Genomic DNA, 26,196 nt, shown 5'->3' with positions numbered 1-26,196 from the left:
CTCACTGACCCCGTGTCCTAACTCGCAGCGAATCCCACTCACCCATCACCCCCTGTGCTCACTGACCCCGTGTCCTAACTCGCACCGAGTCCCACTCACCCATCACCCCCTGTGCTCACTGACCCCGTGTCCTAACTCACACCCAGTCCCACTCACCCATCACCCGCTGTGCTCACTGACCCCGTGTCCTAACTCGCACCGAGTCCCACTCACCCATCATCCCCTGTGCTCACTGACCCCGTGTCCTAACTCACACCCAGTCCCACTCACCCATCACCCCCTGTGCTCACTGACCCCGTGTCCTAACTCACACCGAGTCCCGCTCACCCATCACCCCCTGTGCTCGCTGCCCCGTGTCCTAACTCACACCGAGTCCTACACACCCATCACCCCCTGTGCTCACTGACCCCGTGTTCTAACTCGCACCGAGTCCCGCTCACCCATCACCCCCTGTGCTCACTGCCCCCGTGTCCTAACTCGCACCGAGTCCCACTCACCCATCACCACCTGTGCTCACTGACCCCGTGTCCTAACTCACACCGAGTCCCACTCACCCATCACCCCCTGTGCTCACTGCCCCGGTGTCCTAACTCACACCCAGTCCCTCTCACCCATCACCCCCTGTGCTCACTGACCACGTGTCCTAACTCACACTGAGTCCCACTCACCCATCACCCCCTGTGCTCACTGACCCCGTGTCCTAACTCACACCGAGTCCCACTCACCCATCGCCCCCTGTGCTCACTGCCCCCGTGTCCTAACTCACACCGAGTCCCACTCACCGACCCCGTGTCCTAACTCACACCGAGTCCCACTCACCCATCATCCCCTGTGCTCACTGCCCCCGTGTCCTAACTCGCACCGAGTCCCACTCACCCATCACCCCCTGTGCTCAGTGATCCCGTGTCCTAACTCACACCCAGTCCCACTCACCCATCACCCCCTGTGCTCACTGCCCCCGTGTCCTAACTCACACCCAGTCCCACTCACCCATCACCCGCTGTGCTCACTGACCCCGTGTCCCAACTCACACCGAGTCCCACTCACCCATCACCCCCTGTGCTCACTGCCCCCGTGTCCTAACTCACACCCAATCCCACTCACCCATCACCCCCTGTGCTCACTGCCCCCGTGTCCTAACTCGCACCGAGTCCCACTCACCCATCACCCCCTGTGCTCAGTGACCCCGTGTCCTAACTCACACCCAGTCCCACTCACCCATCACCCCCTGTGCTCACTGCCCCCGTGTCCTAACTCACACCCAGTCCCACTCACCCATCACCCGCTGTGCTCACTGACCCCGTGTCCTAACTCACACCGAGTCCCACTCACCCATCACCCCCTGTGCTCACTGCCCCCGTGTCCTAACTCACACCCAGTCCCACTCACCCATCACCCCCTGTGCTCACTGACCCCGTGTCCTAACTCGCACCGAATCCCACTCACCCATCACCCCCTGTGCTCACTGAACCCGTGTCCTAACTCGCACCGAGTCCCACTCACCCATCACCCCGTGCTCACTGCCCCCGTGTCCTAACTCGCACCGAGTCCCGCATACCCATCACCCCGTGTGCTCACTGCCCCCGTGTCCTAACTCACACCGAGTCCCGCTCACCCATCACCCCGTGTGTTCACTGCCCCCGTGTCCTAACTCACACCCAGTCCCACTCACCCATCACCCCCTGTGCTCACTGACCCCGTGTCCTAACTCGCACCGAGTCCCGCTCACCCATCACCCCCTGTGCTCACTGACCCCGTGTCCTAACTCACACCGAGTCCCGCTCACCCATCACCCCGTGTGTTCACTGCCCCCGTGTACTAACTCACACCGAGTCCCACTCACCCATCACCCCCTGTGCTCACTGACCCCGTGTCCTAACTCACACCCAGTCCCACTCACCCATCACCCCCTGTGCTCACTGCCCCCGTGTCCTAACTCACACCCAGTCCCACTCACCCATCACCCCCTGTGCTCACTGCCCCCGTGTCCTAACTCGCACCGAGTCCCACTCACCCATCATCCCCTGTGCTCACTGCCCCCGTGTCCTAACTCACACCCAGTCCCACTCACCCATCACCCCCTGTGCTCGCTGACCCCGTGTCCTAACTCACACCCAGTCCCACTCACCCATCACCCCCTGTGCTCACTGACCCCGTGTCCCAACTCGCACCGAGTCCCACTCACCCATCACCCCCTGTGCTCACTGCCCCCGTGTCCTAACTCACACCCAGTCCCACTCACCCATCACCCCCTGTGCTCACTGACCCAGTGTCCTAACTCACACCCAGTCCCACTCACCCATCACCCCCTGTGCTCACTGACCCCGTGTCCTAACTCACACCGAGTCCCGCTCACCACCCACACCTTGTGCTCGCCGACCCTCAGTGGTTGACTGACAGCGCCAAAATTCTCATCCTCGGGTTCAAATCCCTCCTCGCCTCACCCCTCCCTATCTCGGTAAGCTCCTCCAGGCCCTACACCCCTCCCTATCTCTGTAACCTCCTCCAGTCTCTACACCCCTTCCTATCTCTGTAACCCCCTCCAGTCCCTACACTCCTCCCTATCTCTGTAATCTCCTCCAGTCCCTACACCCCTCCCTATCTCTGTAACCTCCTCCAACCCCTACACCCCTCCCTACCACAACCTCCTCCAGAGAGAGACGGAGACAGAAACAGATAGAGGGGAGATATTTACCAGCAGTCGCCCACCTATTGAAACTTCCCGTAGCAATTAGCCTCCAACTGACCTCGTGGCGTACACATTTCGATCTTATCTCCCGGAGGGAATTACCGGAACAGTGACCTTGAAGGCGCACCCACACAACGCATGCGTGCTCCATGTCCACCCGTACACACACACTCCATCCGCCCTCCAGGTACACACGCACTCCAGGTACACGTACACACACACACCATGCGCCCTCCATGTACACGCGCACACACACACTCCAGGTACACGCACACACACTCCATGAGCCCTCCACGTACACACGCACACACACACACTCCAGGCACGCATGCACACACACTCCATGCACGCTGCATGTACATGCGCACACGCACACTCACACCATGCGCCCTCCATGTACACGCGCACACACACACACTCCATGCGCCCTCCACGTACACACACACACACACACACACACACTCCATGCGCTCTGCAGGTACACGCGCACGTACATGGGGGATTTACAGGCAGCCGCCCACCTACGGAAACGGGAGTTACGGGAACAGTGGCTTCGAACCGGGTCGACTGGTCGCGTGGTGCTCACGCACCACCAGGGAGACGGACTTACTTTCCACGATGGTCTTCCTCCCCGAGCCGTCGTCGCTAATCTGCTGGATGTTGCCGAAGTGGATGTCGCTGAAGAAGATCCTGTTGCCCCCCTTGGACCCGTGCCCGTAGTCGAAGGCCAGCGCGATGACGTTCTTCATGAACTCGGGGTCCTCGAAGGGCTTGATGGGCGAGTTGAGGTTGTTCTCGTCCGACAGGTGGATGCTCTTGAGGATGGTCCTCTCAGAGTACAGCAGGTAGCCATCGTAGTCCCGGCAGCCGACCCCATCCTCCGACAGCATGCCGTGCGCGCAGGCGCAGGTCCGCTGGGCGTTTCCGCGGTACAGGCACAGCTGCTGGCACCCGCCATTGTTGTGGGCACAGACGTTGGTACCTGTGGGGAGAGGAGGCAGAGAGACTTGCAATTTATTTACACCTGGCACGACCACTGGGCATCTCAAAGCACGTTCCAGCCAATGAAGTACTTTTTTTTTTGGAGTGCAGTCACTGTTGTAATGTGGGAAACGCCAATGTGCGCACAGCAAGCTCCCACACACAGCGATGTGATAATGACCCAGATCATCTGTTTTTTTTGTTATGTTGATTGAGGGTTAAATATTGGCCTCAGGACACCGGGGAGAACTCCCCCTGCTCTTCTTCCAAATAGTGGCCGTGGGATCTTTTACCTCCACGTGAGGGGGCAGACGGGGCCTCGGTTTATCGTCTCATCCAAAAGACGGCAACTCCGACAGTGCGGCACTCCCTCAGTACTGCCCCTCCGACAGTGCGGCACTCCCTCAGTACTGCCCCTCCGACAGTGCGGCGCTCCCTCAGTACCGCCCCTCCGACAGTGCGGCTCTCCCTCAGTACTGCCCCTCCGACAGTGCGGTGCTCCCTCAGTACTGCCCCTCCGACAGTGCGGCGCTCCCTCAGTACTGCCCCTCCGACAGTGCGGCGCTCCCTCAGTGCTGCCCCTCTGACAGTGCGGCGCTCCCTCAGCACCGCCCCTCCGACAGTGCGGCGCTCCCTCAGTACCGCCCCTCCGACAGTGCGGCACTCCCTCAGCACTGCCCCTCCGACAGTGCGGCACTCCCTCAGCACTGCACTGAGAGTGTCAGCTTAGAGTTTTTGTGCTCAAGTCCCTGGAGTGGGACTCGAACCCACAACCTTTTGACTCAGCAGCGAGTATGCTGTCCACTGAGCCACAGCTGACACCATTAAGAGGTTTAGAGGGGATTTGAGGGGAAATGTCTTCACCCAGAGGGTGGTGGGGTTCTGGGGTGGAACTCACGGCCTGAAAGGGTGGTAGAGGCAGAAACCCTCACCACATTTGGATGTGCACTTGAAGTGCCGTAACCTACAGGGCTACGGACCGAGAGCGGGAAAGTGGGATTAGGCTGGGTAGCTCTTGGTCGGCCGGCACAAGGCGGACACGATGGGCCGAAATGGCCTCCTTCCGTGCTGTAAATTTCTGTGACTGATATCTTCTAACCAGTGTTAGCCCTGCGTCAACAAAATCAACACTCACCCTTCTGTCTCTCCCTGTTGAAGACTTTGATGTCCTTCAGCTGTACACCAATTCCAGTTCTCAAGGAGACAGAGTCAGTGGCATTATCCTTCTGGCCTCTTTTGATGGAGCCGTTTGCATGTGTCCTGTATGTATAAAGGAATAAAACAGGTTTGGAAATTACCGGTCTGGTTCGGTGATTTTTTATACCCGCTGTAAATACTGACACACTCCCCGGGGAGCCCCTGTAAATACCGACACACTCCCCGGGGACTCCCTGTAAATACTGACACACTCCCGGGGATCCCCTGTAAATACTGACACACTCCCTGGGGATCCCCTGTAAATACTGACACACTCCCGGGGACCCCCTGTAAATACTGACATACTCCCTGGGGACCCCCTGTAAATACTGACACACTCCCCGGGGACCCCCTGTAAATACTGACACACTCCCAGGGACCCCCTGTAAATACCGACATACTCCCCGGGGACCCCCTGTAAATACTGACACACTCCCGGGGATCGCCTGTAAATACCGACATACTCCCCGGGGACCCCCTGTAAATACTGACACACTCCCGGGGATCGCCTGTAAATACTGACACACTCCCCGGGGATCCCCTGTAAATACTGACACACTCCCGGGGACCCCCTGTAAATACTGACACACGCCCGGGGACCCCCTGTAAATACCGACACATTCCCTGGGGATCCCCTGTAAATACTGACACACTCCCGGGGACCCCCAATAAATACTGACACACTCCCGGGGACCCCCTGTAAATACCGACACACTCCCCGTGGACCCCCTGTAAATACCGACACACTCCCGGGGACCCCCTGTAAATACTGACACACTCCCAGGGACCCCCTGTAAATACCGACACACTCCCGGGGACCCCCTGTAAATACCGACACACTCCCGGGGACCCCCTGTAAATACTGACACACTCCCGGGGACCCCCTGTAAATACTGACACACTCCCCGGGGAGCCCCTGTAAATACTGACACACTCCCCGGGGAGCCCCTGTAAATACTGACACACTCCCAGGTCCCCCTGTAAATACACAGTGATGGTTCAATTGGCTTCAGTCTGTAACAAATGACAGATAAATCTGCAGCGAGAGCAAATGAACGCAATCTTTCAGTTCAGTCCCCAGCTGTAAATTGCTGGGTTGATAACAAGTGACCTCGGGAAGAGTTATTATTTAGGCAGTGATCATCTTACTCAAAAAACTTGCATTTATATGTGTGTTTAACATATTCAAACGCCCAAAGGTGCTTCACAGGAGTGTTAATCAGGTTAAATAAGGAAGAGATATTAGCGCAGGTGACTAAAAGCTTGGGCAAAGAGGGAGGTTTTAAGGAACGTCTTGAAGGAGGAAAGAGAGAGGCGGAGAGGTTTAGGGAGGGAGTTCCAGAGCTTGGGGCCCAGGCTACAGAAGGCACGGCCACCGATGGTGGAGCGATTATAATCAGGGATGGTCAGGAGGGCAGAATTAGAGGAGTGCAGAGATCTCGGGGGGTTGTGGGGCTGGAGGAGGTTACAGAGATAGGGAGGGGTGTAGGGGCTGGTGGAGGTTACAGAGATAGGGAGCGGTGTAGGGGCTGGAGGAGGTTACAGAGATAGGGAGGGGTGTAGGGGCTGGAGGAGGTTACAGAGATAGGGAGGGGGGGACGAGGAGGCGATGGATGGATTTGAAAATAAAGATGAGAATTTTAAAATCGAGGTGTTGCTTAACCGGGAGCCAATGTAGGTCGGGAAGCACAGGGGGTGATGGGTGAGTGGGACTGGGTGCGAGTTAGGACACGGGGTCAGTGAGCACAGGGGGTGATGGGTGAGTGGGACTGGGTGTGAGTTAGGACACGGGGTCAGTGAGCACAGGGGGTGATGGGTGAATGGGACTGGGTGCGAGTTAGGACACGGGGTCAGTGAGCACAGGGGGTGATGGGTGAGTGGGACTGGGTGTGAGTTAGGACACAGGGGCAGTGAGCACAGGGGTGATGGGTGAGTGGGACTGGGTGTGAGTTAGGACACGGGGTCAGTGAGCACAGGGGGTGATGGGTGAGTGGGACTGGGTGTGAGTTAGGACACGGGGGCAGTGAGCACAGGGGGTGATGGGTGAATGGGACTGGGTGCGAGTTAGGACACGGGGTCAGTGAGCACAGGGGGTGATGGGTGAGTGGGACTGGGTGTGAGTTAGGACACAGGGGCAGTGAGCACAGGGGGTGATGGGTGAGTGGGACTGGGTGTGAGTTAGGACACGGGGTCAGTGAGCACAGGGGGTGATGGGTGAGTGGGACTGGGTGTGAGTTAGGACACGGGGGCAGTGAGCACAGGGGGTGATGGGTGAGTGGGACTGGGTGTGAGTTAGGACACGGGGTCAGTGAGCACAGGGGGTGATGGGTGAGTGGGACTGGATGCGAGTTAGGACACGGGGGCAGTGAGCACAGGGGGTGATGGGTGAGTGGGACTGGGTGTGAGTTAGGACACGGGGGCAGTGAGCACAGGGGGTGATGGGTGAGTGGGACTGGGTGCGAGTTAGGACACGGGGTCAGTGAGCACAGGGGGTGATGGGTGAGTGGGACTGGGTGTGAGTTAGGACACGGGGTCAGTGAGCACAGGGGGTGATGGGTGAGTGGGACTGGGTGCGAGTTAGGACACGGGGGCAGTGAGCACAGGGGGTGATGGGTGAGTGGGACTGGGTGTGAGTTAGGACACGGGGTCAGTGAGCACAGGGGGTGATGGGTGAGTGGGACTGGGTGCGAGTTAGGACACGGGTCAGTGAGCACAGGGGGTGATGGGTGAGCGGGACTCGGTGCGAGTTAGGACACGGGGACAGCCGAGTTTTGGATCACCTCTAGTTTACGTCGGGTAGAATGTGGGAGGCCGGCCAGGAGTGCGTTGGAATAGTCAGTCTGGAGGTAACGGGGGCACGGATGAGGGTTTCAGCAGCGGATGAGCTGAGGCAGGGGGCGGAGACGGGCGATGTTACGGAGTGTGGAAACAGGCGAGTCGAGTTATGCTGCGGGATGTGTGGCCGGAAGCTCATTTCAGGGTCAGATATAACACCGAGGTGGCGAACAGTCTGGTTCAGCCTCAGACAGGAGTTGGGGAGAGGGAGGGAGTCGGCGGCTGGGGAACGCAGTTTGTGGCGAAGACTGAAAAACAATGGTTTCGGTCTTCCCCCAATATTCAATTGAATACATGAGGGAACGAGAGGGACTAGCCCTTCGATGGCAGAACCGAGAGCCATTGAGGTTCAGTGAGCACGGGGTGAGGTGGGGTTGATGCAGCATAGTTAGGGACACGGGGGCAGCAGGAGGGAGGTCTGCACTAGCTAAAGTTTGTGGATGGTGGAAGGCCGGCTGGCCAGGAGAGCGCTGAAATCGTCGAGCCCAGGAGGGTGAGGGAGACGGAGAGAGCGGGCGAGTGAGTGAGACGAGGGAGATGGGCTGCAGCTCGGGTGGAGGAGAGAGCCATCACTCCCAGACGTCAAACAGTTACCGGTCGCTCCAGTAGATGTAATCTTCGAAGACCGACACCGAGAACATATCCATGTTGTTGTTGGACAGCACCACCTCCCTGTTCTCTCCCGTCTCCAGGTCGATCCGCTCGATCTTATCCGTCCGAGCATCACACCAGTAAAGCTTGTCTTCCTTTGATTGAGGTGAGGGACAAGGAGATTGGGTTATTCGTCACTGCCTGAACAGGAGGAGGCCGTTCAGCCCCTCGAGCCTGTTACATTAGGAACAGGAGGCCATTCAGCCCCTCGAGCCTGTTACATTAGGAACAGGAGGCCATTCAGCCCCTCGAGCCTGTTACATTAGGAACAGGAGGAGGCCGTTCAGCCCCTCGAGCCTGTTACATTAGGAACAGGAGGAGGCCATTCAGCCCCTCGAGTCTGTTACATTAGGAACAGGAGGCCATTCAGCCCCTCGAGCCTGTTACATTAGGAACAGGAGGAGGCCCATTCAGTCCCTCGAGCCTGTTACATTAGGAACAGGAGGAGGCCATTCAGCCCCTCGAGCCTGTTACATTAGGAACAGGAGGAGGCCCATTCAGCCCCTCGAGCCTGTTACATTAGGAACAGGAGGAGGCCGTTCAGCCCCTCGAGCCTGTTACATTAGGAACAGGAGGAGGCCCATTCAGCCCCTCGAGCCTGTTACATTAGGAACAGGAGGAGGCCATTCAGCCCCTCGAGCCTGTTACATTAGGAACAGGAGGAGGCCCATTCAGCCCCTCGAGCCTGTTACATTAGGAACAGGAGGAGGCCATTCAGCCCCTCGAGTCTGTTACATTAGGAACAGGAGGAGGCCGTTCAGCCCCTCGAGCCTGTTACATTAGGAACAGGAGGAGGCCCATTCAGCCCCTCGAGTCTGTTACATTAGGAACAGGAGGCGGCCATTCAGCCCCTCCAGCCTGTTACATTAGGAACATGAGGAGGCCCATTCAGCCCCTCGAGCCTGTTACATTAGGAACATGAGGAGGCCCATGCAGCCCCTCGAGCCTGTTACATTAGGAACAGGAGGCGGCCATTCAGCCCCTCCAGCCTGTTACATTAGGAACATGAGGAGGCCCATTCAGCCCCTCGAGCCTGTTACATTAGGAACAGGAGGAGGCCGTTCAGCCCCTCAAGCCTGTTACATTAGGAACAGGAGGAGGGCATTCAGCCCCTCAAGCCTGTTACATTAGGAACAGGAGGAGGCCGTTCAGCCCCTCGAGCCTGTTACATTAGGAACAGGAGGAGGCCATTCAGCCCCTCGAGCCTGTTACATTAGGAACAGGAGGCGGCCATTCAGCCCCTCCAGCCTGTTACATTAGGAACATGAGGAGGCCCATTCAGCCCCTCGAGCCTGTTACATTAGGAACAGGAGGAGGCCGTTCAGCCCCTCAAGCCTGTTACATTAGGAACAGGAGGAGGCCATTCAGCCCCTCAAGCCTGTTACATTAGGAACAGGAGGAGGCCGTTCAGCCCCTCGAGCCTGTTACATTAGGAACAGGAGGAGGCCATTCAGCCCCTCGAGCCTGTTACATTAGGAACAAGAGGAGGCCATTCAGCCCCTCGAGTCTGTTACACCATTAAATGAGATCTACCCGCCTTGGTTCCATATCCCTTGATACCCTGACCCAATAAACTTCCACCACTCTCAGTTTTGAAAGCTCCATTTGACGTTCAGCCTCCACAGTTTTTTGGGGGAAGAGAGTTCCCGATTCCCACGGCCCTTTGTGTGACGAAGTGTTTCCGGACATCACCCCTGAACGGTCTGGCTCTAATTTTAAGGTGACGCCCCCCTTGTTCTGGACTGCCCCCACCAGAGGGAACATTTTCTCTCTCTCTATCTACCCCATCGAGTCGTTAAACCCCTCGATCAAATCGTCCCCTTAATCTTCTACACTTGAGGGCACTAGAAACACAAATTATACAAGTGCCCCCTGGCAGGGGTGGGTGGGGGGTGCACTAAAACAGGCAACTTAAACAAATTAAACTTTAGACATTAAAATCACACTAAAATCCTGTTGCCAGAGTGATGAAGCACTCCAGTCCCTCCGGCGCCCACCTCTCGCGGAAGGCCGCGAGCGTACCGGTGGACACCGCGTGCTCCATCTCCAGGGACACCCTGGCTCGGATGTAACCACGGAAGAGAGGCAGGCAGTCGGGGCTGAACGACCCCCTCGACCGCCCGCTGCCTGGACCGGCTGATGGCCCCCCTTGGCCAGGCCCAGGAGCAGTCCTACGAGGAGGCCCTCGGACCTGCCCGCTCCCCTCCGCACAGGGTGCCCAAAGATCAGGAGTGTGGGACTGAAGTGCAGCCAGAATTTGAGGAGCAGCCCCTTCAAATATTGGAAGAGGGGCTGCAACCTCACACACTGAACATACACGTGGAACACGGACTCCTCCAGACCGCAGAAATTGCAGGCGGCCCGGGAGTCCGTGAACCGACTTAAAAACCGATTGCAGGGGACTGCCCCGTGCACCACCCTCCAGGCCAAGTCCCTAATAAATAACTGGAGGACTCCCGCGTAGAGAGCACTCCATCGGGGACCCCCGCCTTCTCCGGACGGCAAGATGGCGCGCCATGGTGTGTCCGGACGGCAGACGAGGATGGCAACGTGGAGAGTGTGCAGGAGCAGCCCGAACAGGAAACCCCTCCCTCCGCGCAGAACTGAAAGGCACGGAGGGGGATTTCCCGGAGGAGGCTCAAGTTGTGAGCATACTCACAGTTGCACACCATGACGGGTGGAGAGAGAGAAACTGTTCCCGCTGGTTGGGGAGTCTGGGACTAGGGGCAGAGTCTGAAAATTAGAGCCAGACCTTTCAGGAGTGAAGTTGTGAAACATTTCTACACACAAAGGGTGGGAGAGGTTTGGGACTCTCTTCCGCAAACGGGAATTGATGCTGGGGGCCAATTGTTAGTTTTAAATCCGAGATTGATAGATTTCTGTTAACCAAAGGGTATTAAGGAATTCTGGGGCAAAGGCGGGTATAACTGAATCATAACATTTTTACAGCACGGAAGGAGGCCATTTCGGCCCATCGTGTCCGTGCCGGCCGACCAAGAGCTACCCAGCCTAATCCCACTTTCCAGCTCTCGGTCCGTAGCCCTGTAGGTTACGGCACTTCAAGTGCACATCCAAATGTGGTGAGGGTTTCTGCCTCTACCCCCCTTTCAGGCCGTGAGTTCCACCCCAGACCCCCACCACCCTCTGGGTGAAGACATTTCCCCTCAAATCCCCTCTAAACCTCCCCCCAATTACTTTCAATCTATGCCCCCTGGTTGTTGACCCCTCTGCCAAGGGAAACAGTTCCTTCCTATCCACTCTATCCAGGCCCCTCATCATTTTATACACCTCAATCAGGTCTCCCCTCAGCCTCCTCTGTTCCAAAGAAAACAGACCCAGCCTATCCAATCTTTCCTCATCGCTAAAATTCTCCAGTCCAGACAACATCCTGGTAAATCTCCTCTGTACCCTCTCTAGTGCAACATCCTGGTAAATCTCCTCTGTACCCTCTCCAGTGCAACATCCTGGTAAATCTCCTCTGTACCCTCTCCAGTGCAACATCCTGGTAAATCTCCTCTGTACCCTCTCCAGTGCAACATCCTGATAAATCTCCTCTGTACCCTCTCCAGTGCAACATCCTGGTAAATCTCCTCTGTACCCTCTCCAGTGCAACATCCTGGTAAATCTCCTCTGTACCCTCTCCAGTGCAATCACATCCTGGTAAATCTCCTCTGTACCCTCTCCAGTGCAACATCCTGGTAAATCTCCTCTGTACCCTCTCCAGTGCAACATCCTGGTAAATCTCCTCTGCACCCTCTCCAGTGCAACATCCTGGTAAATCTCCTCTGCACCCTCTCCAGTGCAACATCCTGGTAAATCTCCTCTGTACCCTCTCCAGTGCAACATCCTGGTAAATCTCCTCTGCACCCTCTCCAGTGCAACATCCTGGTAAATCTCCACTGTACCCTCTCCAGTGCAACATCCTGGTAAATCTCCTCTGTACCCTCTCCAGTGCAACATCCTGGTAAATCTCCTCTGTACCCTCTGTAGTGCAACATCCTGGTAAATCTCCTATGTACCCTCTCCAGTGCAACATCCTGGTAAATCTCCTCTGCACTCTCTCCAGTGCAATCACATCCTTCCTGTAATGTGGTGACCAGAACTGCACGCAGTACTCCAGCTGTGGTCTAACCAGTGTTTTATACAGTTCAAGCATAAGCTCCCTGCTCTTGTATTCTATGCCTCGACTAATAAAGGCAAGTATTCCGTGTGCCTTCTTAACCACCTGGCCTGCTACCTTCAGGGATCTGTGGACCTGCACTCCAAGGTCCCTCTGTTCCTCTACACTTCTCAGTGTCCGACCATTTAATGTGTATTCCCTTGCGTGATTGGAGCGGGGGCAGGTACAGCAGGAGCGGCGAGGTTGGGGTGAAGGAGCGGTGAGAGACTGTAGAGGAATGTGATCGGGGGCCCAGAAGAGGCGAGGTCCCAGGGACAGCACGGGCCAGCCCACACTGCGATACGTGTGTGCACTAGGTCCGTGCAGCAGAGCTGGTCTCCAGTCGTCTTAGAACTTCTTCACGGCAAACGAGCCAAAGGTGGGCAGAGGAAACGTTACAGGGACCACCCTCAAAGCCTCCCTGATAAAGTGCAACATCCCCACCGACACCTGGGAGTCCCTGGCCCAAAGACCAGTCCGCCCTAAGTGGAGGGAGTGCATCCGAGAGGGCGCTGAGCACCTCGAGTCTCGTCGCCGAGAGCGTGCAGAAACCAAGCGCAGGCAGCGGAAGGAGCGTGCGGCAAACCAGTCCCACCCTCCCCTTCCCTCAACGTCTATCTGTCCCACCTGTGACAGGGACTGTGGTTCCCGTATTGGACTGTTCAGCCACCTAAGGACTCGTGTTTATAGAGTGGAAGCAAGTCTTCCTCGACTCCGAGGGACTGCCTGTGATGACGTAGACACTGTAGGCAAAGTGAAGAATACGCACCAGGTAGTCGATAGATATCCCGTTGGGCCAACTGATGCTGACATTGACAAGGACCGACCTCTCTGTGCCGTCGAGACGCGATCTCTCAATCCGAGGGTACTGGCCCCACTCAGTCCAGAACAGGTAGCTACGAATTAAATCAAAACAACGGGTCAATGCTGCACTGGAGGGAGGAGTGTGCGGTGGCCCAGCCCGGAAATCAGCACGGTCCCGGCCTGTAAGACCATCAGCAGGTCGGGGCCATTGGAGGGAGCAGCGTGCGGTGGTATACCACTGCAGGGAGCAGCGTGCGGTGGTATACCACTGCAGGGAGCAGCGTGCGGTGGTATACCACTGCAGGGAGCAGCGTGCGGTGGTATACCACTGCAGGGAGCAGCGTGCGGTGGTATACCACTGCAGGGAGCAGCGTGCGGTGGTATACCACTGCAGGGAGCAGCGTGGGGTGGTATACCACTGCAGGGAGCAGCGTGGGGTGGTATACCACTGCAGGGAGCAGCGTGCGGTGGTATACCACTGCAGGGAGCAGCGTGCGGTGGTATACCACTGCAGGGAGCAGCGTGCGGTGGTATACCACTGCAGGGAGCAGCGTGCGGTGGTATACCACTGCAGGGAGCAGCGTGGGGTGGTATACCACTGCAGGGAGCAGTGTGCGGTGGTATACCACTGCAGGGAGCAGCGTGCGGTGGTATACCACTGCAGGGAGCAGCGTGCGGTGGTATACCACTGCAGGGAGCAGCGTGCGGCGGTATACCAGTGCAGGGAGCAGCGTGCGGTGGTATACCACTGCAGGGAGCAGCGTGCGGTGGTATACCACTGCAGGGAGCAGCGTGCGGTGGTATACCACTGCAGGGAGCAGCGTGCGGTGGTATACCACTGCAGGGAGCAGCGCGGGGTGGTATACCACTGCAGGGAGCAGCGCGCGGTGGTATACCACTGCAGGGAGCAGCGCGCCAGCGCGCGGTGGTATACCACTGCAGGGAGCAGCGCGCGGTGGTATACCACTGCAGGGAGCAGCGCGAGCTGGTATACCACTGCAGGGAGCAGCGTGCGGTGGTATACCACTGCAGGGAGCAGCGTGCGGTGGTATACCACTGCAGGGAGCAGCGTGCGGTGGTATACCACTGCAGGGAGCAGCGTGCGGTGGTATACCACTGCAGGGAGCAGCGTGGGGTGGTATACCACTGCAGGGAGCAGCGTGCGGTGGTATACCACTGCAGGGAGCAGCGTGCGGCGGTATACCACTGCAGGGAGCAGCGTGCGGCGGTATACCACTGCAGGGAGCAGCGTGCGGCGGTATACCACTGCAGGGAGCAGCGTGCGGCGGTATACCACTGCAGGGAGCAGCGTGCGGTGGTATACCACTGCAGGGAGCAGCGTGCGTTGGTATACCACTGCAGGGAGCAGCGTGCGATGGTATACCACTGCAGGGAGCAGCGTGCGGTGGTATACCACTGCAGGGAGCAGCGTGCGATGGTATACCACTGCAGGGAGCAGCGTGCGACGGTATACCAGTGCAGGGAGCAGCGTGCGGTGGTATACCACTGCAGGGAGCAGCGTGCGGTATACCAGTGCAGGGAGCAGTGTGCGATGGTATACTACTGCAGGGAGCAGTGCGTGCTGCTGCAGGAGGGCGATGGCTGTGAAGCCAGGTCGCTGATTGCAGTGCGGGCAGGCACAGCAGGAGGGGCGAAGGAGCGGTGATAGATTGTAGAGGGAAGTGACCGGAGCCCAGGAGCGGCGAGATCGGGGCCCAGGAGGCGAGGGCCCCAGGGGCAGCACGGACCAGCCCACACTGCAATATGTGTGCGCACTGGGCCCGTGCAGCAGAGCAGGTCTCCAGTCGTCCTGGTTAACCCTTGCCCCTGGACCAAGACCTCGCTCTGTCAAGCCCCGTGTGGTGGCTGGTGTGCAACGGTCACCCCACGTTAAAACAATCCACCCACAGGCATCTTCCACCCTTCAGGATGGAGTTCGGGATCTGGAATATTAGGTCCTTCATTGGAACACCTGGGAACTTGTCCCTTATTGGCGTGGAAGTAAGTCATCCTCGCTTCGAGGGACTGCCGATGATGATGATGATGATGGACGGACTGTACCGGGAGTACTGTGTGAGCATTGCATGGGGTGTGGGTGTCGCTGGTAAGCCCAGCACTTATTCACCGTCCCTAAAGACACGGACACCAATGGTGGAGCGATTATAATCAGGGATGCTCAGGAGGGCAGATTAGAGGAGCGCAGACATCTCAGGGGTGGGGTTGTGGGGCTGGAGGAGGTTACAGAGATAGGGAGGGGTGTCGGGGCTGGAGGAGGTTACAGAGATAGGGAGGGGTGTAGGGGCTGGAGGAGGTTACAGAGATAGGGAGGGGTGTAGGGGCTGGAGGAGGTTACAGAGATAGGGAGGGGTGTAGGGGCTGGAGGAGGTTACAGAGATAGGGAGGGGTGAGGAGGCCATGGAGGGATTTGTAAACCAGGATGAGAATTTTTAAATCGAGGCGTTGTTTAACTGGGAGCCAATGTAGGTCAGCGAGCACAGGGGGTGATGGGTGAGTGGGACTCGGTGCGAGTTAGGACACGGGGTCAGCGAGCACAGGGGGTGATGGGTGAGCGGGACTGGGTGTGAGTTAGGACACGGGGTCAGTGTGCACAGGGGGTGATGGGTGAGTGGGACTCGGTGTGAGTTAGGACACGGGGGCAGTCAAGTTTTGGATCACTCTAGTTTACGTGGGGTAGAATGTGTGTGGCCAGCCAGGAGTGCGTTGGAATAGTCAAGTCTGGAGGTAACAAAGGCACGGATGCGTGGAAACATTCTGTCTGTATCCACTCGATCAAAACCTTTCATAATTTTAAGGGCCTCTATTAGATCACCCGAGTACAGCGGGACCTGGGGGTACTTGTGCACGAAACACAAAAGGACAGTCTGAAGGTACAGCAAGTGATCAGGAAGGCCAATGGAATGTTGGCCTTTATTGCAAAGGGGATGGAGTATAAAAGCAGGGAAGTCTTGATCCAGTTATACAGGGTGCAGTTTTGGTCTCCGTATTTACGAAAGAATATACTCGCTTTGGAGGCAGTTCAGAGAAGGTTCACTCGGTTGATTCCGGAGATGAGGGGGTTGACTTATGAGGAAAGATTGAGCAGGTTTGGCCTCTACTCATTGGAATTCAGAAGAATGAGAGGTGATCTTATCGAAATGTGTAAGATTATGAGGGGGCTTGACAAGGTGGATGCAGAGAGGATGTTTCCACTGATGGGGGAGACTAGAACTAGGGGGCATGGTCTTAGAATAAGGGGCCGCCCATTTAAAACTGAGATGAGGAGGAATTTCTTCTCTCAGAGGGTTGTAAATCTGTGGAATTCTCTGCCCCAGAGAGCTGTGGAGGCTGGGACATTGAATATATTCAAGGTGGAGATAGACAGATTTTTGAGCGATAAGGGAGTGAAGGGTTATGGGGAGCGGGCGGGGAAGTGGAGCTGAGTCCATGATGGGATCAGCCATGGTCGTATTAAATGGCGGAGCAGGCTCGAGGGGCCGAATGGCCGACTCCTGTTCCGATTTCTTGTGTTCTTAAGTTATGAGCCTTCCTTTTGCAAGAGAAAAGAAATGAATGGGGAATAAAAAGAAATGTTTTTAATTTTAATTTAAATTGGTAAAACTGTTGAATTAAAGAATACAGGATCTTGGTCTTTATAAATATAGGCATGGAGTACGCAAGGTGTTACGCTAAACCTTTATACAACACTGGGTCGTATCGTGTCCAATTCTGAGCCCCGCACTGTAGGGAGGGTGTGAAGGGCCTGGGAGAGGGTGCAGAGGGAGATTGACCAGAATGGTCCCAGGGGGATGAGGGACTTCAGTGATGTGGGGAGACTGGAGGAGCTGGGGTTGTTCTCCTTGGAGCAGAGAAGGTTGAGAGGGAGATTGACCAGAATGATACCTGGTATCAATGGTACATCGTGGCCTCCCGACCTGCAAGAGAACAGCTCCACAGGTCGGCAAGTAGAAAGAGCTGGAGCAGCGTGTTACTTCAACCTCCAGCACGAGCTGCTCCAAGCGTGCGACAATTTTGAGATGGGCGACTGAGCGACATCATCAAAACCCTGCTCGCCGTTTTGGAACGTGGGCGGGAATATCGGCAGGGCCCAGGTACAGATGAGTGGGAAGGTCGGGGCGGATGAGTGGCCAGTGTTTTTGGCGAGATGTGGTGAATGTTTATGACGGAGGAGCGGCGAGAGATCGGGGCGGAGATACGACAGTTGGGGGTAAGGGGCCCAGGAGAGGCGAGGGCCCAGGGGCAGCACGGGACCAGCCCACACTGTGCGATATGTGCGCGCACTGGGTCCGTGCAGCAGAGCTGGTCTCCAGTCGTCCTGGTTAACCCTTGTCCCTGGACCAAGACCTCGCTCTGTCAAGCCCCGTGTGGTGGCTGGTGTGCAACGGTCACCCCACGTTAAAATAATCCACCCACAGGCATCTTCCACCCTTCAGGATGTAGTTCGGGATCTGGAATATTAGGTCCTTCATTGAAACACCCGTGAACTCGTGGAAACAAGTCATCCTCGTTCGAGGGATCGCCTGTGATGGTGATGACCAGGGGGATGAGGGACTTCAGTGATGTGGGGAGACTGGAGGAGCTGGGGTTGTTCTCCTTGGAGCAGAGAAGGTTAAGGGAGAGAGGTAATAGAGGGGTTCAGAACTGTGCGGGGTTTGGATAGAGAGGAACGGTTTCCAGGGGCAGGATACTCAGGGACATTACCCTTTTTTTGGATGGACAGTAATGGCTCGGGGTTTATCCAGCCCCTGTGAGACGACCACGTATCGGAAAGACCCATTCAGTCTGGCAACCTCAATAACGTCAAACCCTTGGTCCGTCCAGTAAATGTTCCCTGAAAAAAAACACCCCAATAAATGATAGCAAATATACAGAGAGCTGTGATCATCGCAATAAAAAAATTAACACAGTCTTGTATTGTAATAAATCTTTTAATATAATAACTTTTATTTATATAGAACCTTTAATGCAGTAAAACGTCTGAAGGTGCTTCACAACGGTGTTGCAGACAAACAGATAAATTTAATACCCAGCCGCAGAAGAAATTAAGATAGATGATCAAAAGCTTGGTCACAGAGGGAGGTTTTATGGAGTGTCTTGAAGGAGGAGAGAGAGGTAGAGGGGCGGAGAGGTTTAGGGAGGGAGTTCCAGAGCTTGGGGCCCAGGCAACAGAAGGCACGGCCACCGATGGTGGAGCAATTATAATCAGGGATGGTCAGGAGGGCAGAATTAGAGGAGTGCAGAGATCTCGGGGGGTTGTGAGACTGAAAAAAATTACAGAGATAGGGAGAGGTGAGGTCCATGGAAGGATTTACAAACAAGGATGGAGAATTTTGAAATCAAGGCGTTGTTTAACGGGGAGCCAATATCGGTTAGAAAGCACAGGGGGTGATGGGTGAGCGGGACTGGATGTGAGTTAGGACACGGGGCAGTGAGCACAGGGGGTGATGGGTGAGCGGGACTGGGTGCGAGTTAGGACACGGGGTCAGTGAGCACAGGGGGTGATGGGTGAGTGGGACTGGATGTGAGTTAGGACACGGGGTCAGCGAGCACAGGGGGTGATGGGTGAGCGGGACTGGGTGTGAGTTAGGACACGGGGTCAGTGAGCACAGGGGGTGATGGGTGAGCGGGACTGGGTGTGAGTTAGGACACGGGGGCAGCGAGCACAGGGGGTGATGGGTGAGCGGGACTGGGTGCGAGTTAGGACACGGGGTCAGTGAGCACAGGGGGTGATGGGTGAGTGGGACTGGGTGTGAGTTAGGACACGGGGCAGTGAGCACAGGGGGTGATGGGTGAGTGGGACTGGGTACGAGTTAGGACACGGGGCAGTGAGCACAGGGGGTGATGGGTGAGTGGGACTCGGTGTGAGTTAGGACACGGGGTCAGTGAGCACAGGGGGTGATGGGTGAGTGGGACTGGGTGCGAGTTAGGACACGGGGGCAGTGAGCACAGGGGGTGATGGGTGAGCGGGACTCGGTGTGAGTTAGGACACGGGGTCAGTGAGCACAGGGGGTGATGGGTGAGTGGGACTGGGTGCGAGTTAGGACACGGGGGGGGGGGGGGCAGCCGAGTTTTGGATCACCTCTAGTTTACGTGGGGTAGAATGTGAGAGGCCATCCAGGAGTGCGTTGGAATAGTCAAGTCTGGAGGTAACAATATAGAATATAATATTGCCATACCTCATGGTGCAAAGACCTTCTCAAATACTCATTGCTTCAAGAGACGCCAAGCTTAGAACCAAATGCAAGGTCGGAAACATCGAATATTTGTTGTAGCGTATAAAATTATGAGGGAGCTTGACAAGGTGGATGCAGAGAGGATGTTTCCACTGATGGGGGAGACTAGAACTAGGGAGCATGGTCTTAGAATAAGGGGTCGCCCATTTAAAACTGAGATGAGGAGGAATTTCTTCTCTCAGAGGGTTGTAAATCTGTGGAATTCTCTGCCCCAGAGAGCTGTGGAGGCTGGGACATTGAATATATTTAAGGTGGAGATAGACAGATTTTTGAGCGATAAGGGAGTGAAGGGTTATGGGGAGCGGGCGGGGAAGTGGAGCTGAGTCCATGATCGGATCAGCCATGGTCGTATTAAATGGCGGAGCAGGCTCGAGGGGCCGAATGGCCGACTCCTGCTTCTGTTTCTTATGTTCTTATTCACAGCACAGAAACAGGCCCACTGCCCCGGGCCGGTGTTTCTGGTCAACACGAGCCTCATCCCGCTCCCCTGCGCCATCTCATCCCATCACCATATCTCTAACGTATGTACCTGTGAGTGTGCTCCCAGGTTTGTCGAGCTGTTGAGTGTGTCGTGGAGGCTCAAGCACGTGGGGCGATCCCGTCCGAACTGACCCCCGTCCGGACGGAATTCCTCATCGCCACCAAGCAGAGAGGGGTTTCCTGTTCGGGCTGCTCCTGCACACTCTCCACCTTGCCATCCTCGTCTGCCGTCCAGACGCGCCATCTTGCCGTCCGGAGGAGGCGGGGGTCCCCAATGGAGTGCTCTCTACGCGGGAGTCCTCCCGTTATTTATTGGGGGACTTGGCCTGGAGGGTGGTGCACGGGGCAGTCCCCTGCAATCGGTTTTTAAGTCGGTTCACGGACTCCCGGGCCGCCTGCAATTTCTGCGGTCTGGGGGAGTCCATATTCCACGTGTGTGATCAGTGTGTGAGGTTGCAGCCCCTGTTCCATTATTTGAAGGGGCTGCTCCTCGATTTTTGGCTGCACTTCAGTCCCACACTCCTGATCTTTGGGCACCCTGTGCGGAGGGGAGCGGGCAGGTCCGAGGGCCTCCTCGTAGGACTGCTCCTGGGCCTGGCCAAGGGGCCCATTAGTCGGTCCAGGCAGCGTGCGGTCGAGGGGGTCGTTCAGCCCGACTGCCTGCCTCTCTTCCGCGGTTACATCCGAGCCAGGGTGTCCCTGGAGATGGAGCACGCGGTGTCCACCGGTACGCTCGCGGCCTTCCGCGAGAGGTGGGCGCCGGAGGGACTGGAGTGCTTCATCACTCCCGGCAATTTTAATTTGATTTAAGTTTACAGTCCAAAGTTTAATTTGTTTAAATTGTGTCGGTTTTAGTGCCCTCCTTTAATCAGGGGGCACTTGTATTAATGTTTTAACAAAACAGTTGTAGAGCTGTTGAGTTGGGAGGGGTTTAGCCAGTCATGTGATGTTCACAAGACTGAATAAAACCCCAGCCAGTTGGGTTCGGGGGATCCACGATGGGGCAGGTGGTTGTGAGCCTGGTGGATGAACCGGAAATGTGCCGTGTGATTGTTAAACCTTTGTTAATAAGCCAACTAGTTCTTAATAGCAATGTGTTGCTATGAATTCTTAAGCAAAGAACCCATGAAGGAAATACAATAATACTTGCCTTAGAGGCAGCACAACGAAGGTTCACCAGACTGATTCCTGGGATGGGGCGATTGTCCTATGAGGAGAGATTGAGCAGACTGGGCCCATACTCTCTGGAGTTTAGATGAATGAGAGGTGATCCCATTGAAACACACCAGATTCTGAGGGGGATTGACAGGATAGATGCAGGGAGGGTGTTTCCCCCGGGCTGGGGAGTCTAGAACCAGGGGTCACAGTCTCAGGATAAGGGGTCGGCCATTTAGGACTGAGATGAGGAGGAATTTCTTCACTCAGAGGGTGGTGAATCTTTGGAATTCTCTGCCCCAGAGGGCTGTGGAGCTCAGTCGTTGAGTATATTCAAGGCTGAGATCGAGAGATTTTTGGATATTAAGGGAATCGAGGGATCGACCGGGAAAGTGTCGAGGTGGAAGATCAGCCGTGAACTTATTGAATGGCGGAGCAGGCTCGAGGGGCTGAATGCTACTGGTGTTCTTAAAGCACCTTAAGGTGAGCTCACACAGGATACACAAACGAGATGGAATCGCAGGGCACACAACACCCCACTCTACCTGTGCCCCACTGTCCCTCCCTCACCCCGCTCTGTGCCTCTCTCTCCCTCCTTCGCCCCACTCTCCCCTGTGCCCCACTCTCCCTCCCTCGCCCCTCTCCCTCCCCCCGCTCTCCTTGTGCCCCTCCGCCCACCTCCCTCACCTTCTCTATGCCCCACTCCGTCCCCGCGCACCTTGCCCCGCTCTCCTGTGCCCCACTCTCACCTGCAATCCAATCCACCGCGATACCCTCGACCCTGCCGATGCCGTTGGTCACCACGTCCTCGCGCCAGGTCTGGTCGCGCTTGGCTCGGCTGATGGCACTCAGCCCCATGTCCACCCAGTAGATGGTGTCGTTCTCTGCAGGGTGGGAGCAGGAGGGGAGAAACAAGAGTTAAATGGAACTGACGGACATCGGAGAGAAGCATTGGAGCAGCAAGATCCCACACTCAGCACCCAGGGGAACCAGCAGCAAGTGCTTCTTCCAGGAGACAGCACCTTCAACACACCAACCGTGTCCTAACTCGCACCGAGTCCCACTCACCCATCACCCCCTGTGCTCACTGCCCCCGTGTCCTAACTCGCACCCAGTCCCGCTCACCCATCACCCCCTGTGCTCACTGCCCCCGTGTCCTAACTCGCACCGAGTCCCACTCACCCATCACCCCCTGTGCTCACTGCCCCCGTGTCCTAACTCGCACCGAGTCCCACTCACCCATCACCCCCTGTGCTCGCTGACCCCGTGTCCTAACTCGCACCCAGTCCCGCTCACCCATCACCCCCTGTGCTCACTGCCCCCGTGTCCTAACTCGCACCGAGTCCCACTCACCCATCACCCCCTGTGCTCACTGCCCCCGTGTCCTAACTCGCACCGAGTCCCACTCACCCATCACCCCCTGTGCTCGCTGACCCCGTGTCCTAACTCGCACCGAGTCCCACTCACCCATCACCCCCTGTGCTCACTGCCCCCGTGTCCTAACTCACACCGAGTCCCACTCACCCATCACCCCCTGTGCTCGCCGACCGACATTGGCTCCCGGTTAAACAACGCCTCGATTTCAAAATTCTCATTCTTGTTTTCAAATCCCTCCATGGCCTCCTCACCCCTCCCTATCTCTGTAACCTCCTCCAGCCCCTACACCCCTCCCTCTCTCTGTAACCTCCTCCAGCCCCTACATCCCTCCCTATCTCTAACCTCCTCCAGCCCCTACACCCCTCCCTATCTCTAACCTCCTCCAGCCCCTACACCCCTCCCTATCTCTGTAACCTTCTCCAGCCCCTACACCCCTCCCTATCTCTGTAACCTCCTCCAGCCCCTACACCCCTCACTATCTCTGTAACCTCCTCCAGCCCCTACACCCCTCCCTATCTCTGTAACCTCCTCCAGCCCCTACACCCCTCCCTATCTCTGTAACCTCCTCCAGCCCCTACACCCCTCACTATCTCTGTAACCTCCTCCAGCCCCTACACCCCTCCCTATCTCTGTAACCTCCTCCAGCCCCTACACCCCTCCCTATCTCTGTAACCTCCTCCAGCCCCTACACCCCTCCCTATCTCTGTAACCTCCTCCAGCCCCTACACCCCTCCCTATCTCTGTAACCTCCTCCAGCCCCTACACCCCTCCCTATCTCTGTAACCTCCTCCAGCCCTTACACCCCTCCCTATCTCTGTAACCCCCTCCAGCCCCACAACCCCCCCCCCCCCCTGAGATCTCTGCACTCCTCTAATTCTGCCCTCCTGACCATCCCTGATTATAATCGCTCCACCATCGGTGGCCGTGCCTTCTGTTGCCTGGGCCCCAAGCTCTGGAACTCCCTCCCTAAACCTCTCCGCCTCTCTCTCCTCCTTCAAGAAGCTCCTTAAAACCTGCCTCTTTGATCAGCAGCGCTAATTTGATCTGCCTTAATTACTCCTTGTGGCTCGGTGTCTAATTTATCTGTTGTGTCCTGTAACACTGCTGTGAAGCGTCTTGGGACGTTTTACTACGTTAAATGCGCTATATAAATACATGTTGTTGTTGTTGTAATAAAAAGTCCCAAGGCCACACCAGAGCATTAACATAATCGGACACCGAGACACATAAACCGATACGGGGGACAGGTCTGCAAAGGCTGTTCAAAGGGGAAGGTTTTAAGGAGCGTCTTAAAGGAGGAGAGAGGTGGTGAGATTTAGTGAGGGGTGTCGGGGCTGGAGGAGATTACAGAGATAGGGAGGGATGTAGGGGCTGGAGGTTACAGAGATAGGGAGGGGTGTAGGGGCTGGAGGTTACAGAGATAGGGAGGGGTGTAGGGGCTGGAGGTTACAGAGATAGGGAGGGGTGTAGGGGCTGGAGGAGGTTACAGAGATAGGGAGGGGTGTAGGGGCTGGAGGAGGTTACAGAGATAGGGAGGGGTGTAGTGGCTGGAGGTTACAGAGATAGGGAGGGGTGTAGGGGCTGGAGGAGGTTACAGAGATAGGGAGGGGTGTAGGGGCTGGAGGAGGTTACAGAGATAGGGAGGGGTGTAGGGACTGGAGGGGGTTACAGAGATAGGGAGGGGTGTAGGGGGCTGGAGGAGGTTACAGAGATAGGGAGGGGTGTAGGGACTGGAGGGGGTTACAGAGATAGGGAGGTGTGTAGGGGGCTGGAGGTTACAGAGATAGGGAGGGGTGTAGGGGGCTGGAGGGGGTTACAGAGATAGGGAGGGGTGTAGGGGGCTGGAGGGGGTTACAGAGATAGGGAGGGGTGTAGGGGGCTGGAGGTTACAGAGATAGGGAGGGGTGTAGGGGGCTGGAGGTTACAGAGATAGGGAGGGGTGTAGTGGCTGGAGGTTACAGAGATACGGAGAGGTGTAGGGGCTGGAGAGGGTTACAGAGATAGGGAGGGGTGTAGGGGCTGGAGGAGGTTACAGAGATAGGGAGGGGTGTAGGGGGCTGGAGGTTACAGAGATAGGGAGGGGTGTAGGGGGCTGGAGGGGGTTACAGAGATAGGGAGGGGTGTAGGGGGCTGGAGGGGGTTACAGAGATAGGGAGGGGTGTAGGGGGCTGGAGGTTACAGAGATAGGGAGGGGTGTAGTGGCTGGAGGTTACAGAGATACGGAGAGGTGTAGGGGCTGGAGAGGGTTACAGAGATAGGGAGGGGTGTAGGGCTGGAGGAGGTTACAGAGATAGGGAGGGGTGTAGTGGGCTGGAGGTTAGAGATAGGGAGGGGTGTAGGGGCTGCAGGAAGTTACAGAGATAGGGAGGGGTTGTAGGGGCTGGAGGAGGTTACAGAGATAGGGAGGGGTTGTGGGGCTGGAGGAGGTTACAGAGATAGGGAGGGGTGTAGGGGGTTGGAGGAGGTTACAGAGATAGGGAGGGGTGTAGGGCTGGAGGAGGTTACAGAGATAGGGAGGGGTGTAGGGGGTTGGAGGAGGTTACAGAGATAGGGAGGGGTGTAGGGGCTGGAGGGGGTTACAGAGATAGGGAGGGGTGTAGGGGGTTGGAGGAGGTTACAGAGATAGGGAGGGGTGTAGGGCTGGAGGAGGTTACAGAGATAGGGAGGGGTGTAGGGCTGGAGGAGGTTACAGAGATAGGGAGGGGTGTAGGGCTGGAGGAGGTTACAGAGATAGGGAGGGGTTTAGGGCTGGAGGAGGTTACAGAGATAGGGAGGGGTGTAGGGCTGGAGGAGGTTACAGAGATAGGGAGGGATGTCGGGGGACAGGAGGGGGTTACAGAGATTAGGAGGGAGAACGAGTTGAAAACAAGGACGACAATTTAAAAAAACGAGTAGTTGCCAGACTGGGTGCCAATGTAGGTCAGTGAGCACAGGGGGTGATGGGTGAGTGGGACTGGGTGCGAGTTAGGACACGGGGTCAGTGAGCACACGGGGTGATGGGTGAGCGGGACTGGGTGCGAGTTAGGACCCGGGGCAGTGAGCACAGGGGGTGATGGGTGAGCGGGACTCGATGCGAGTTAGGACACGGGGCAGTGAGCACAGGGGGTGATGGGTAAGCGGGACTCGGTACGAGTTAGGACACGGGGTCAGCGAGCACAGGGGGTGATGGGTGAGCGGGACTCGGTGCGAGTTAGAACACGGGGGCAGTGAGCACAGGGGGTGATGGGTGAGTGGGACTGGGTGTGAGTTAGGACACGGGGCAGTGAGCACAGGGGGTGATGGGTGAGCAGGACTCGGTGCGAGTTAGGACACGGGGGCAGCGAGCACAGGGGGTGATGGGTGAGTGGGACTGGGTGTGAGTTAGGACACAGGGTCAGTGAGCACAGGGGGTGATGGGTGAGTGGGACTCGGTGTGAGTTAGGACATGGGGGAGCTGAGCCATGTGTGGGGGATGGGTGAGTGGGACTCGGTGTGAGTTAGGACACGGGGCAGTGAGCACAGGGGGTGATGGGTGAGCGGGACTCGGTGCGAGTTAGGACACGGGGCAGTGAGCACAGGGGGTGATGGGTGAGTGGGACTCGGTGTGAGTTAGGACACGGGGCAATTAGCACAGCGGG

General features: G+C 56.8%; 1 protein-coding gene across 1 annotated transcript in view; it reads right to left on the bottom strand.

Moving 5' to 3' along the window:
• The window catches only part of LOC139241096 (low-density lipoprotein receptor-related protein 1-like), a 440,653-nt gene that overhangs the window by 166,057 nt on the left and 248,400 nt on the right, over positions 1-26,196 (bottom strand). The window contains 6 exon segments of the mRNA XM_070869785.1: positions 3,300-3,671; positions 4,806-4,930; positions 8,297-8,448; positions 13,282-13,408; positions 18,036-18,165; positions 21,952-22,086. Of these exon segments, the coding sequence (XP_070725886.1) occupies positions 3,300-3,671; positions 4,806-4,930; positions 8,297-8,448; positions 13,282-13,408; positions 18,036-18,165; positions 21,952-22,086 (1,041 nt within the window).

The sequence above is a fragment of the Pristiophorus japonicus genome, chromosome Y, assembly GCF_044704955.1.
Source record: "Pristiophorus japonicus isolate sPriJap1 chromosome Y, sPriJap1.hap1, whole genome shotgun sequence".
NCBI lineage: Eukaryota > Metazoa > Chordata > Chondrichthyes > Pristiophoridae > Pristiophorus > Pristiophorus japonicus.
This window is presented reverse-complemented; position numbering and strand designations above follow the sequence as displayed.